General features: G+C 40.8%; 1 protein-coding gene across 10 annotated transcripts in view; it reads right to left on the minus strand.

Moving 5' to 3' along the window:
* Positions 1–1,435: 1,435 nt before the first annotated feature.
* LOC128700402 (carbonyl reductase [NADPH] 1-like) overlaps positions 1,436–16,268 on the minus strand; it is an 85,168-nt gene continuing 70,335 nt past the window's right edge. For all 10 annotated transcript variants that reach the window (XM_070099998.1, XM_070099996.1, XM_070099995.1 and 7 more), the window contains exon 7: positions 1,436–1,749. In XM_070099998.1, coding sequence (XP_069956099.1) covers positions 1,603–1,749 — 147 coding nt within the window. In that variant the 3' untranslated portion in view covers positions 1,436–1,602. The remainder of the gene's footprint in view (positions 1,750–16,268) is intronic.

Below are 16,268 nucleotides of genomic sequence, written 5' to 3' on the forward strand. Positions count from 1 at the left end.
TGCTGCTGCACCACAGTCAGCTGCTGCTGCACCATGGTCAGCTGCTGCTGCTGCACTACAGTCAGCTGCTGTTGCACCACGGTCAGCTGCTGCTGCACCACGGTCAGCTGCTGCTGTACCACGGTCAGCTGTACTACTCGAAGATGTGGAGACTGTTATTGGTGTGGCTTATCAAGAATACCGAGAAACAATTAACCCCAGAGGGTTAGCCACCCAGGATAACCCAAGAAAGTCAATGTGTCATCAAGGACTGTCTAACTTATTTCCACTGGGGTCCTTAATCTTGTCCCCCAGGATGCGACCCACACCAGTTGACTAACACCCAGATGAACAGGAAAAAATGCCTGGAACTAGTGCTCATATTGATGAATTTAAGGCCAGCAAAGACTGGTTTGAGAGATTTAAGAATCGTAGTGGCATACACAGTGTGACAAGGCCTGTTCTGGAAGAAAATGCTAAACAGGACCTACATTACTAAGGAGGAAAAGGCACTCCCAGGACAGTGTCTCATCAATCACCACTACATCTTCAATAAAGGTGTCATTTACTCTTCATTTTGTACACTAGTACATGCACGATATATATTGTGCATGTATCCTTCTTTTTGTGTGTAGGAAAATGTATATTTCATGTGGTAAAAAAAAAATTTCATACTTTTGGGTGTCTTGAACGGATTAATTTGATTTCCATTATTTCTTATGGGGAAAATTAATTCGACTTATGATAATTTCGTCTTACGATGTGCTCTCAGGAACGGATTAATATCGTAAGTCGGGGCATCCTTGATAGCTACAACAGGGCACACAGGCACAACACAAGGCATAAAACTCTCTTCGACATCCCTCGTGTCCGTCTCGCCCTATGAAAAAATGCATTACACATAAAGGGCCCTAAAATTGGGACTTCATTGCCTGAACCAAGAAAATGTCCCCCTGTCTGCTAATCAATTTAGAGCTATTAAAAATCACCAGGGTGCCTGTGAGAACAGGACTCTAGGTATCTTGTGTTATCTGTGTCAACAGTGATAGCCAGAGTGAGCATCTCACAAGTTCCCACAAGTAGTGTGGGTATAGTATGGAGGCATATTACTTTATGGAGAGTGGCAGAGTGGAGGCAATAGAGTGCAGTGTGCTGGTGGTGGAGCACAGTGTGGAAGTGTGGAGGGGAGTATGAAGATTTAGTGGAGTACAGTAAAGTGGAATATGATGTGGGGCTATAATACTGGAAGGCAGGGGAAGGAATAGAAGAGCAAATGTAAGGTGTTTTGTTAGATACAGTGAGAGGAAGGGAATGCAAGATGAAGGTAAGGGAATAGGAGGGAGGGGAAGGAGATGGAAGAGAGAAGTGACACTTCCAAGTATATACTTTACAATTTTACATTTTATTTAAAAAAGAATGAAAATGGGTACAGATTATTATGAATAAAATGCATGTGTGACAATTGGTTATCTTTACTGTGGAAATGTTTTGCCAACCAGTTGCTTTATCAATCCAATACAGATAAAAACAGTGGAAGATGTCTAGGAGTTTGATTTTGTCAGCTCCTCAGCCTAGAGATGATGTGTTCAGTACATCTGCCGTGATAAAATCCACCATTGTAACTTATACAAAACTAGGCACTGGTCCATTAACCCAATCAACAATTTGCTTGTCGTACCACAAGTAGGCTCCTCGGGGTTCCTTTATGTTAGGTGGCAGGAGGGCTAAATAAGCCACACACGCAGCACCTTCCTCAATAGTAAGAGGACCCTGTGGAAAATACAAAAGAAATTAACAAAAATTATAAAGAGATACACAAATAACCCACACATAAAAGAGAGAAGCTTACGACGACGTTTCGGTTCGACTTGGACCACTGACAAAGTCACACTATGGTCAATGGTCCAAGTCGGACCGAAACGTCATCGTAAGCTTCTCTCTTTTATGTGCGGGTTATTTGTGTATTGTTCCAGTCACGGTATTGTGCCTTTTTTTGTTATAAAGAGATACAGAAAAAAAATTCTTACAGTGCAAGCAATAAATCATAGTTGACTTCTCATATACACAGACAATGAATAAATAATCTTAATTTACTAATTTACATGTCACTTATCTCACATCTGCTGGTTAATCAGTTATCTTTGAATTGTACAAAAATAAATAAATAAATAAATAAATAAAAATATACAGTGGACCCCCGAGTTTCGTGATTAATCCGTTCCAGAGAGCCCGCCGAAGGTCGAAATTCACGAAACTCGAAACCATTTTCCCCATAAGAAATAATGGAAATAAAATTAATCTGTTCCAGACACCCAAAAATATTAAAATATTTTTTTTTCAAATTAAATAAAGATTTACATAATGAAAACAATCAGAATTCAAGTACATGCATTTAAAATAAATAATAATAACATTACACTTACCTTTACTGAAGACTTCTGCGTGGATGGAAGACGGGAGGAGGGGATAGGAGGAAGGTGTACACTATTTTTTGGAAGGAGAATCTCCTTCCATTAGGACTTCATACCTGAAGTCCTAATGGAAGGAGATTACTGGGGTTACTTCCCTTCTTCTTTTAATGCCACTGGGACCAGCTTGAGATTTACTGGACCCCTGTCGCACAAAATCTCTCTCCAGAGAGGTCTGTTTCTGGCGTTTCTTTAAGATTTCCCTGAAGTGGGACACAACACTGTCATTGTACATGTTGCCAATACGGCCTGCAATAGCTTTGTTAGGGTGAAGTTCATCCATAAATGTTGGAACTTCAGTCCACTTTGCACAAATGTCCTTAATCTTTGAAGAAGGCACCTTCCTCCATCTCTCTTCCTCCTCCTCTGCAGCAGTTTCCTGAGCTGTGATCTGTTGCTGTTGCAGATGAAGCTCTTGCAGCTCTTCGGTGGTTAGCTCTTCCCTGTGGTCCTCCACCAACTCTTCCACATCCTCACCACTCACCTCCAACACCAGGGACATCCCCAATGCCACAATAGTTTCCACAACTGGCATAGGTTCCTTAGGGTCAGCCACAAACCCTTCAAAATCCCTCTCTTGTACACAATCTGGCCACAAATTTCTCCAAGCAGAGTTCGAAGTCCTGGAAGTCACTCCCTCCCAAGACTTGCCTATAAGGTTTATGCAATGGAGGATATTAAAGTGATCTTTCCAGAACTCTCTTAGGGTCAATTCAGTGTCTGAGGTCACTTCAAAGCACTTCTGAAACACTGCTTTGGTGTAGAGTTTTTTGAAGTTTGAAATGACCTGCTGGTCCATGGGCTGGAGGAGTGGTATTAGGAGGCAAGAACTTCACCGTGATGAAACTAAACTCCTCCACTATTTGCTCTTCGAAGTCTGGAGGATGAGCAGGAGCACTGTTCATTACCAGGAGGCACTTAAGTGACAATTTATTTTCCAGAAGGTATTTCTTCACACTGGGGCCAAACACTTCATTAAACCAGTCTAGGAAAATTCCCCTTGTGACCCATACCTTACTGTTAGCCTTCCACATCACACACAAGTTACTCTTGGCGACACTGTATTTCTTGAACACTCTGAGATTTTCAGAGCGATACACCAGTAAAGGCTTCACTTTAAAATCCCCACTAGCATTACTACAAAACATGAGAGTAAGCCTGTCTTTCATAGGCCTGTGTCCTGGGAGTGCCGCTTCCTCCTGCGTGATGTAGGTCCTCTTTGGCATTTTCTTCCAGAAGAGGCCTGTTTTGTCACAAACACTTGCTGGGGTTTGAATTCTCCAGTGTCTACTCACTCCTTAAACTCCTGTACAAACTTCTCAGCTGCTTTTTTGTCAGAATTGGCAACCTCACCATGCCTTATCACACTGTGAATGCCACTATGCTTCTTAAATCTCTCAAACCAACCTTTGCTGGCCTTAAAATCACAAGCATCACCACATGTTGCAGGTATGTTCTTTACGAGATCGTCATGCAACTACCTTGCCTTTTCATATATTATCGACTGTGTAACACTATCTCCTGCTAACTGTTTTTCGGTAATCCACACCAACAATAACCTCTCCACTTCTTCGAGGATTTGTGATCTCCTTTTTGTCAGCATATCCACCCCTTTTGCAACAACAGCACACTTTATTTCCTTTCCTTTCGCCATGATCGAAGTGATGGTTGAATGGGGCTTGCCATACTTCCTGGCAAGCTCTAACACGCACTCCACTCTCATATTTTTCAATGGTTTCCTTCTTGAATTCGAACGTGTTCCTCACTTTCTTTACCAAAGGGCTTGCACTAGCTTTCCTTGGGCTCATGGTGACTTATTTAGCAGCTGTAATCACAAAAAACAATGGATTATTACGTATGAACCTGCGGGGTGATGGTCACGTGTTGGTATACAATGGCACACTGAGCGAGAATGGCATGGGAGACTGGCTTTGTGTGTGCAGTGACGGGCGGACGGGTGCCAGACGATCGCCGAAACTCGAGGCCCAATTTTTCCAAAAAAAAAAAAAAAAAAAAAAAAAAAAAAAAAAAAAAAACCCTCGCCGAAGGTCAATTTTCACGAAAGTTGAGGCTGCCGAAACTCGAGGGTCCACTGTATATATATATGTACAGTGGACCCCCGGTTAACGAACTTTTTTCATTCCAGTAGTATGTTCAGGTGCCAGTACTGACCGAATTTTTTCCCATAAGGAATATTGTGAAGTAGATTAGTCAATTTCAGACCCCCAAACATACACGTACAAACGCACTTACATAAATACACTTACATAATTGGCAGCATTTGGAGGTGATCGTTAAGTGGGGGTCCACTGTATATACATGTATATATGTATGTGTGTGTGTGTGTATATATATATATATATATATATATATATATATATATATATATATATATATATATATATATATATATATATATATATATATATATATATATATATATGTATATATATATATATATATATATATAATTAAACAAATTCAAAATGGGAATTGACACAGTTACTTTTTGCAGATGATACTGTGCTTATGGGAGATTCTAAAGAAAAATTGCAAAGGTTAGTGGATGAGTTTGGGAATGTGTGTAAAGGTAGAAAGTTGAAAGTGAACATAGAAAAGAGTAAGGTGATGAGGGTGTCAAATGATTTAGATAAAGAAAAATTGGATATCAAATTGGGGAGGAGGAGTATGGAAGAAGTGAATGTTTTCAGATACTTGGGAGTTGACGTGTCGGCGGATGGATTTATGAAGGATGAGGTTAATCATAGAATTGATGAGGGAAAAAAGGTGAGTGGTGCATTGAGGTATATGTGGAGTCAAAAAACGTTATCTATGGAGGCAAAGAAGGGAATGTATGAAAGTATAGTAGTACCAACACTCTTATATGGGTGTGAAGCTTGGGTGGTAAATGCAGCAGCGAGGAGACGGTTGGAGGCAGTGGAGATGTCCTGTTTAAGGGCAATGTGTGGTGTAAATATTATGCAGAAAATTCGGAGTGTGGAAATTAGGAAAAGGTGTGGAGTTAATAAAAGTATTAGTCAGAGGGCAGAAGAGGGGTTGTTGAGGTGGTTTGGTCATTTAGAGAGAATGGATCAAAGTAGAATGACATGGAAAGCATATAAATCTATAGGGGAAGGAAGGCGGGGTAGGGGTCGTCCTCAAAAGGGTTGGAGAGAGGGGGTAAAGGAGGTTTTGTGGGCAAGGGGCTTGGACATCCAGCAAGCATGCGTGAGCGTGTTAGATAGGAGTGAATGGAGACGAATGGTACTTGGGACCTGACGATCTGTTGGAGTGTGAGCAGGGTAATATTTAGTAGTAGGTTGGTAGACAGCAACCACCCAGGGAAGTACTACCGTCCTGCCAGATGACTGTGAAACAAAAACCTGTAACTGTTTTGCATGATGGTAGGATTGCTGGTTTTCTTTTTCTGTCTCATAAACACGCTAGATAACAGGGATATCTTGCTACTCCTACTTACACTTTGGTCACACTTCACAGACACGCACATGCATATATATATATACATACATCTAGGTTTTTCTCCTTATTCTAAATAGCTCTTGTTCTTTTTTATTTCTTCTATTGTCCATGGGGAAGTGGAAAAGAATCTTTCCTCCGTAAGCCATGCGTGTCGTATGAGGCGACTAAAATGCCGGGAGCAATGGGCTAGTAACCCCTTCTCCTGTATACATTTACTAAAAAAGAGAAGAAGAAAAACTTTATAAAACTGGGTTGTTTAAATGTGCGTGGATGTAGTGCGGATGACAAGAAACAGATGATTGCTGATGTTATGAATGAAAAGAAGTTGGATGTCCTGGCTCTAAGCGAAACAAAGCTGAAGGGGGTAGGAGAGTTTCAGTGGGGGGAAATAAATGGGATTAAATCTGGAGTATCTGAGAGAGTTAGAGCAAAGGAAGGGGTAGCAGTAATGTTAAATGATCAGTTATGGAAGGAGAAAAGAGAATATGAATGTGTAAATTCGAGAATTATGTGGATTAAAGTAAAGGTTGGATGCGAGAAGTGGGTCATAATAAGCGTGTATGCACCTGGAGAAGAGAGGAATGCAGAGGAGAGAGAGAGATTTTGGGAGATGTTAAGTGAATGTAAAGGAGCCTTTGAACCAAGTGAGAGAGTAATTGTGGTAGGGGACCTGAATGCTAAAGTAGGAGAAACTTTTAGAGAGGGTGTGGTAGGTAAGTTTGGGGTGCCAGGTGTAAATGATAATGGGAGCCCTTTGATTGAACTTTGTATAGAAAGGGGTTTAGTTATAGGTAATACATATTTTAAGAAAAAGAGGATAAATAAGTATACACGATATGATGTAGGGCGAAATGACAGTAGTTTGTTGGATTATGTATTAGTAGATAAAAGACTGTTGAGTAGACTTCAGGATGTACATGTTTATCGAGGGGCCACAGATATATCAGATCACTTTCTAGTTGTAGCTACACTGAGAGTAAAAGGTAGATGGGATACAAGGAGAATAGAAGCATCAGGGAAGAGAGAGGTGAAGGTTTATAAACTAAAAGAGGAGGCAGTTAGGGTAAGATATAAACAGCTATTGGAGGATAGATGGGCTAATGAGAGCATAGGCAATGGGGTCGAAGAGGAATGGGGTAGGTTTAAAAATGTAGTGTTAGAGTGTTCAGCAGAAGTTTGTGGTTACAGGAAAGTGGGTGCAGGAGGGAAGAGGAGCGATTGGTGGAATGATGATGTAAAGAGAGTAGTAAGGGAGAAAAAGTTAGCATATGAGAAGTTTTTACAAAGTAGAAGTGATGCAAGGAGGGAAGAGTATATGGAGAAAAAGAGAGAGGTTAAGAGAGTGGTGAAGCAATGTAAAAAGAGAGCAAATGAGATAGTGGGTGAGCTGTTATCAACAAATTTTGTTGAAAATAAGAAAAAGTTTTGGAGTGAGATTAACAAGTTAAGGAAGCCTAGAGAACAAATGGATTTGTCAGTTAAAAATAGGAGAGGAGAGTTATTAAATGGAGAGTTAGAGGTATTGGGAAGATGGAGGGAATATTTTGAGGAATTGTTAAATGTTGATGAAGATAGGGAAGCTGTGATTTCGTGTATAGGGCAAGGAGGAATAACATCTTGTAGGAGTGAGGAAGAGCCAGTTGTGAGTGTGGGGGAAGTTCGTGAGGCAGTAGGTAAAATGAAAGGGGGTAAGGCAGCCGGGATTGATGGGATAAAGATAGAAATGTTAAAAGCAGGTGGGGATATAGTTTTGGAGTGGTTGGTGCAATTATTTAATAAATGTATGGAAGAGGGTAAGGTACCTAGGGATTGGCAGAGAGCATGCATAGTTCCTTTGTATAAAGGCAAAGGGGATAAAAGAGAGTGCAAAAATTATAGGGGGATAAGTCTGTTGAGTGTACCTGGTAAAGTGTATGGTAGAGTTATAATTGAAAGAATTAAGAGTAAGACGGAGAATAGGATAGCAGATGAACAAGGAGGCTTTAGGAAAGGTAGGGGGTGTGTGGACCAGGTGTTTACAGTGAAACATATAAGTGAACAGTATTTAGATAAGGCTAAAGAGGTCTTTGTGGCATTTATGGATTTGGAAAAGGCGTATGACAGGGTGGATAGGGGGGCAATGTGGCAGATGTTGCAAGTGTATGGTGTAGGAGGTAGGTTACTGAAAGCAGTGAAGAGTTTTTACGAGGATAGTGAGGCTCAAGTTAGAGTATGTAGAAAAGAGGGAAATTTTTTCCCAGTAAAAGTAGGCCTTAGACAAGGATGTGTGATGTCACTGTGGTTGTTTAATATATTTATAGATGGGGTTGTAAGAGAAGTAAATGCGAGGGTCTTGGCAAGAGGCGTGGAGTTAAAAGATAAAGAATCACACACAGGGTGGGAGTTGTCACAGCTGCTCTTTGCTGATGACACTGTGCTCTTGGGAGATTCTGAAGAGAAGCTGCAGAGATTGGTGGATGAATTTGGTAGGGTGTGCAAAAGAAGAAAATTAAAGGTGAATACAGGAAAGAGTAAGGTTATGAGGATAACAAAAAGATTAGGTGATGAAAGATTGAATATCAGATTGGAGGGAGAGAGTATGGAGGAGGTGAACGTATTCAGATATTTGGGAGTGGACGTGTCAGCGGATGGGTCTATGAAAGATGAGGTGAATCATAGAATTGATGAGGGAAAAAGAGTGAGTGGTGCACTTAGGAGTCTGTGGAGACAGAGAACTTTGTCCTTGGAGGCAAAGAGGGGAATGTATGAGAGTATAGTTTTACCAACGCTCTTATATGGGTGTGAAGCATGGGTGATGAATGTTGCAGCGAGGAGAAGGCTGGAGGCAGTGGAGATGTCATGTCTGAGGGCAATGTGTGGTGTGAATATAATGCAGAGAATTCGTAGTTTGGAAGTTAGGAGGAGGTGCGGGATTACCAAAACTGTTGTCCAGAGGGCTGAGGAAGGGTTGTTGAGGTGGTTCGGACATGTAGAGAGAATGGAGCGAAACAGAATAACTTCAAGAGTGTATCAGTCTGTAGTGGAAGGAAGGCGGGGTAGGGGTCGGCCTAGGAAGGGTTGGAGGGAGGGGGTAAAGGAGGTTTTGTGTGCGAGGGGCTTGGACTTCCAGCAGGCATGCGTGAGCGTGTTTGATAGGAGTGAATGGAGACAAATGGTTTTTAATACTTGACGTGCTGTTGGAGTGTGAGCAAAGTAACATTTATGAAGGGATTCAGGGAAACCGGCAGGCCGGACTTGAGTCCTGGAGATGGGAAGTACAGTGCCTGCACTCTGAAGGAGGGGTGTTAATGTTGCAGTTTAAAAACTGTAGTGTAAAGCACCCTTCTGGCAAGACAGTGATGGAGTGAATGATGGTGAAAGTTTTTCTTTTTCGGGCCACCCTGCCTTGGTGGGAATCGGCCAGTGTGATAATAAAAAAAAAAAAAAAACATACTCAACCCCTGCCAATTTGGATTTAGGAAAAATAAAAGCACTAATGATGCAATCATAAAAATGCTAGATCTGCTTTACACAGCATTGGAAAATAAGGAATATCCACTAGGAATTTTTATTGACCTAAGAAAAGCTTTTGACACAGTAGACCACGACATCCTACACCACAAACTTGACCATTACGGTATAAGAGGCCATGCGCTTGCTTATTTCAAATCTTACCTTACTAATAGGTATCAGTATGTTACCATTAAAGACACAGCATCAACAACACGGCCACTTGATACTGGAGTTCCGCAGGGAAGTGTCCTTGGTCCCCTGCTCTTCCTCATATACAGTGGACCCCCGCATAGCGACTTTAATCCGTGCAAGAGGGCTCATTGTTATGCGAAATGATCGGTATGCGAATGAATTTTCCCCATAAGAAATAATAGAAATCAAATTAATCCGTGCAAGACACCCAAAAGTATGAAAAAAAAAAATTTTTACCACATGAAATGTTAATTTTAATACACACAAACTGAAAAAGGCATGCACAATTACATGACACTTACTTTTATTGAAGATCTGGTGATGATTGATGGAATGGGAGGAGGGGAGAGAGAGTGTTAGTGTTTAGAAGGGGAATCCCCTTCCATTAAGACTTGAGGTGTCGAGTCCTTTTCTGGAGTTACTTCCCTTCTTTTAATGCCACTAGGGCCAGCTTCAGAGTCACTGGACTTCTTTCGCACAACATATCTGTCCATAGTGGCCTGTACCTCTCGTTCCTTTATGACTTCCCTAAAGTGTTTCACAACATTGTCAGTGTACAGGTTGCCAACACGGCTTGCAATAGCTGTGTGAGGGTGATTTTCATCCATGAAGGTTTGCACTTCAAGCCACTTTGCACAGATTTCCTTAATCTTTGTAGTAGGCAATTTCTTCAATTTCTCTCTCCCCTCCTTCGAACCAGTTTCCTCAGGTCTGGCCTCTTGCTGTTGAAGTTGATCTATCAGCTCATCAGTGGTTAGTTCTTCATTGTCCTCCTCCACCAACTCTTCCACATCATCCCCACTAACCTCCAACCCCAAGGACTTTCCCAATGCCACAATGGATTCCTCAACTGGCATAATCCTCTCAGGGTTAGCCTCAAACCCTTCAAAATCCCTTTTGTCTACACATTCTGGCCACAGTTTCTTCCAAGCAGAGTTCAAGGTCTTCTTAGTCACTCCCTCCCAAGCCTTACCTATAAGGTTTACACAATTGAGGATATTAAAGTGCTCTCTCCAAAACTCTCTTAGAGTCAGTTGAGTTTCTGAGGTCACTACAAAGCACCTTTCAAACAGAGCTTTTGTGTACAGTTTTTTGAAGTTTGCAATAACCTGCTGGTCCATGGGCTGCAGGAGAGGAGTGGTATTAGGAGGCAAAAACTTCACCTTAATGAATTTCATGTCCCCATAAAGTCGCTCTGCCACGTCTGTAGGATGACCAGGGGCATTGTCTAACACCAGGAGGCACTTAAGTTCTAATTTCTTTTCAGTTAGGTAATCTTTCACATTGGGGCAAATGCATGGTGTAACCAGTCATAGAAAAAGTCCCTAGTGACCTATGCCTTACTGTTTGCCCTCCACAGCACACACAAATTCTCCTTGAGGACATTCTTTTGCCTGAACGGTCTGGGAGTTTCAGAGTGATACACTAATAAAGGCTTCACTTTGCAGTCACCAGTAGCATTGGAACACATCAACAAAGTAAGCCTGTTTTTCATAGGCTTATGTCCTGGGAGTGCCTTTTCCTCCTGAGTAATGTAGGTCCTGCTTGGCATTTTCTTCAAAAACAGGCCTGTTTCATCACAATTAAACACTTGTTCAGGTTTCAGTCCTTCACTGTCTATGTACTCCTTGAATTCCTGCACATATTTTTCAGCTGCTTTGTGGTCCGAACTGGCAGCCTCACCATGCCTTATCACACTATGTATGCCACTACGCTTCTTAAATCTCTCAAACCAACCTTTGCTGGCCTTAAATTCACTCACATCATCACTAGTTGCAGGCATTTTTTTTAATTAAATCCTCATGCAACTTCCTAGCCTTTTTGCTTATGATCGCTTGAGAGACGCTATCTCCTGCTAGCTGTTTTTCATTTATCCACACCAACAAGAGTCTCTCAACATCTTCCATCACTTGCGATCTCTGTTTCGAAAACACAGTTAAATCTTTGGCAAGAACAGCTTCCTTGATTGCCTTTCTGTGGCCCACAATAGTAGCGATGGTTGATTTGGGTTTCTTGTACAACCTGGCCAGGTCGGCGACACGCACTCCACTTTCATACTTATCAATGATCTCTTTCTTCATCTCTATAGTAATTCTCACCCTTATTGCTGTAGGGTTGGCACTAGAAGCTTTCTTGGGGCCCATGGTCACTTATTTTGCAGATAAAATCACCAAAAACACTGTAATAATACGAAATGTTCCGATTGTATGCTTGGATGTTACCGCCGAGGCTGGCTGGTAAACAATGCCACCGGCGGCACATGTGAGGCTGGCTAAGGGCGCACATTCGATGCATCTCGGACGAAGAGCGGTGAGCGGGTTTTTGAGCAGTATGCGAAGCAAAATTTTTGCGATAAAAGCGAGCGGTATGTGGATTGAACGTTATGTGATGCCGACGGTATGCGGGGGTCCACTGTACATCAATGATCTTCCAAACGTATCCCAACACCTGAAACCCATTCTCTTTGCTGACGACACGACTTATGTCATCTCTCACCCTAATCTTGCCACCCTCAACACCATTGTTAACGAGGAGCTGATGAAAATATCGACTTGGATGACAGCCAATAAACTTGCGCTTAACACTGACAAAACCTACTATATTATGTTTGGTAGCAGAGCAGGAGATGCACAAATTAACATTAAGATCGACAACACTCTAATTACCACACATAATGAGGGCAAATTCCTAGGCCTATACCTTGACAACAACCTGAATTTCAGCACCCATATCCAACACATAACCAAAAAAGTATCCAAAACAGTTGGGATCCTCTCCAAGATACGATACTACGTGCCGCAAAATGCCCTTCTCACACTATACCACTCACTTATTTATCCATACCTCACCTATGCTATTTGTGCTTGGGGATCAACTGCAGCAACACACCTACAGCCAATAATAACCCAACAAAAAGCTTCAGTAAGAATAATCACTAAATCCCATCCCTGGCAACACACCCCCCACTCTTCATAGATCTAAACTTACTCCCTGTTCAGTACATCCACACTTACTACTGTGCAATCTACATCTACAGGACCTTAAACTCCAGTATCAACCTTGACCTAAAATGCTTTCTTGATAGTTGTGACAGAACCCACAGGCATAACACCAGACACAAACATCTCTACGACATTCCCCATGTCCGACTAAACCTTTACAAAAATTCATTGTATGTCAAAGGCCCTAAAATCTGGAACACCCTACCTGAGAACTCTAGAACTGCAGACACATTCATCACCTTCAAAACTACCATTAGAAAACATCTTATCTCCCTGATAAACCCCATCAACTAACTACACGAATACCACCTGGTGGTTCACACTTACACTCACTCACCCATTTGACCATAAACAGAAATATTAATCTCAATCTTAAAATAATGAGTCCTATGATACTCCAATACTGAAACTATGTACTGTGCCAAAACAAAAGCATTCACATTGCTAAACTCACAAACTAGTATTTAGTCACTTAGCCATAATACCAACTTACCTCATAATTTGTAATATTTTAAAATAATGAATTAAACTAAGTCTGCCCGAAATGCCTAGCCATGCTAGGCGTTCTAGTGGTACACTCTGTAATCATTATTTAACTTTATTTATTTATTTATTTATTTATTTATAATTTGAGCACACATACAGAGGTACAAAAAAAATACAGATAAGAGCAGCATGCCAAAGCCACTTATACTATGCATAGCATTACGGGCTGGCTTAAAATTAACTTAAGATTAACTAAGCAATGATGAAATCAGTGAAAAACATTAATGTAAACAGATTACTATAAAGCACAAGTGAGTATTACAAAGACAGGTCATATGGTTGCATGCATTGCTGTAAATTCAGTAGAATGGAGTATTCTGTTAGGTAGTGTATTTAAAAAATAATAAAGTTAGATTGGGTTTTAGGTTTAACATTTATGTGATATAATTGTGAGAAACATTTAAGATATACAATTTATAAGGTTCAGTTATTCAGTATTTATTTGGTTTTGGGTGAGTAAGTGATCTTTGAGAAGAGACTTGAATTTATAAACAGGTAGTGTTTCTTTTATATTTACAGGTAATGAATTCCAGATTTTAGGGCCTTTTATGTGCATTGAGTTTTTGCATAGCGTGAGATGGACACGAGGAATATCAAAGAGTGATCTGTGCCTTGTGTTATGGTCATGTGTTCTGTTGAGGTTGGCAAGGAGATGTTTGAGGGGAGGGTTAATATCAGAGTTGAGTGTTCTATGTATGTAATAGGTGCAGTAATAAGTATGGATGTTTTGTATGGTGAGTAGGTTGAGTGTATTGAATATTGGTGGAGTGTGCTGCCTGTAGTGAGAATTTGTTATCATTCTAACTGCAGCCTTTTGTTGGGTAATTAGTGGTCTGAGATGGTTACTTGTTGTTGAGCCCCATGCACAAATTCCATAGGTGAGATAGGGGTAAATAAGAGAGTGATATAGGGCCAGGAGGGCTGACTGTGGAGCATAGTACCGTATCTTCGATAGTATGCCTACAGTCTTGGAAATTTTCTTAGAAATTTGTTGTATATGTGTATGAAATTTGAGTCTATTATCAAGGTGGATTCCTAAGAATTTTCCCTCTGTTAGCTTTGTGATAGGTGATCCGTTTATCATTATGTTAAGAGGGACATCTGTAGCTCTGTTACCAAACTGAATGAAGTAGGTTTTGTCAATGTTTAGTGTAAGTTTGTTAGTACTCATCCAGGTAGATATTTTCTGTAATTCGGTATTTACAGTATTGGCTAGCGTGACTGGGCTCGGGTGGGAGAAGACGTATGTTGTGTCATCAGCAAATAGTGTGGGTTTGAGTAATTGCGAAGCATTTGGTAGGTCATTTATGTATAGGAGAAAGAGAAGAGGGCCAAGGACACTTCCCTGTGGGACACCAACTGTAATTGGTTGTGCAGAAGAGTTTGCCCCATTTGCGTACACATATTGGCTTCTGTTGCTGAGGTATGACTTGAGGTAGTGCCCTCTTATACCATAGTGTGACAATTTTACGTGGAGCAAGTCATGGTCAACTGTATCAAAAGCTTTACGTAAGTCAATGAAGATCCCCAGTGGGACTTCTTTTTTCTCTATTGCAGTGTATATATGTTCTAGCATGTGTATAATAGCATCATTAGTATTTTTATTAGGCCTGAATCCAAATTGGCAGGGGTTGAGTATGTTTTGGGAGATAAGGTAGGAGTAGATTCGTTTATGAATTAATTTTTCTAAGATTTTTGAGAGAGGGTGTAAGTTGGATATTGGCCTATAGTTATTCAACTCTGTTTGGTCTCCTCCTTTGTGGATCGGGGTGACCCTTGCTATTTTGAGTACTGTAGGGAAGGTGGAGGATTCAATGGATTTGTTAAAGAGTGTTGCAATGATTGGTGATAGCACTTGTGACACTTTTTTGTATATAAAGGGTGGTAAGGTATTTAAATCTCCTGCCTTGTTTTTTAGTGCGTTGATAATAAGGGAGACTTTGTATGGGTTAGTCGGAGCTAGGAACAGTGTGTTCGGGTAGTTGCCGGTGAGGTAGTCATTTGGTGGGGTATCTGAGCTTGGGATTTTATTGGCAAGGTTTTGTCCTATAGTGGAGAAGAAATCATTGAGTCTGTTTGCTGTTTCTGTTGGTGGGAGTTGGGGTTCATCTGATTTTGCTAATTTTATTTCTCTATTTCGTGATATCTTTTTTGTTCCCAGAATTTCTGATAGGGTTTTCCAGGTCTTTTTTATATCACCTCGTAAGTTGGATAATCTGTTCTCATAATACAATTTTTTTGCCCTTCTTATCAGGCTGGTTAGGATTGACGAGTAACGTTTTGTTTGGTCTCTGGTTATGTGACCCATTCTGTACTGTTTTTCATATTGGTGTTTTGTATTTATGGATTTGAGAATGCTGGGTGTTAGCCAGGGACTGTTCAGTCTCTTAGCTGTCATCTGCTTAGTTTTTTTAGGGCAGTGCTTGTTATAGAGGTATTGGGTCTTTTTTAGAAAATTATTAATACATTCGTCAATATCTGTATTGATTTCTAGCTCAGTGTGCCAGTCAATGTTTGCTACTGCTGTTGTGAAGTTATTAATGGCTGCCTCATTGTGAAGTCTGAAGGTGACTTTAGTAGTGTCTTGGGGTAATTTACCAAGAGTTGTTATGAGGAAAGTAGGGTAGTGGTCTGTGGTATTATCTGTAATTATGCCTGATTTTAAAGGGGATATGGTGTTGGTCCAGATGTGGTCAAGCAGGGAAACACTAGTCTCTGTAACTCTTGTAGGTTTTGTTACTGTTGGTAGCAACATACAGTTACTCATTGTGTTTGTGAATTCAGTAACGTGTGGGTCCTGGTCTTGCAGGAGATTTATATTGAAGTCACCTGAGAGTAGTAAGTGATCTTTGTTCATGCGTGCATCAGTTATCATACTTCCTAGGTTTTGACTAAATTGACTAATGTTTGACTGTGGAACTCTGTAGATGTTTATCAATGTGAGAGGTTTTTGTAGGTATTTGGATTTGAATTTGGCTATTATATATTCCCCATGTTCATCTCTTGTGCAAGTATTAGTGATACATTCTAGTTGGTCTGAGTAGTATATGGCTGTGCCACCCCCTTGTTGGTCTGGCCTACAGTTGTGTATGGCTGTGTAACCAGGAAT

Source organism: Cherax quadricarinatus, chromosome 71 (genome assembly GCF_038502225.1).
Source record: "Cherax quadricarinatus isolate ZL_2023a chromosome 71, ASM3850222v1, whole genome shotgun sequence".
Lineage (NCBI taxonomy): Eukaryota > Metazoa > Arthropoda > Malacostraca > Decapoda > Parastacidae > Cherax > Cherax quadricarinatus.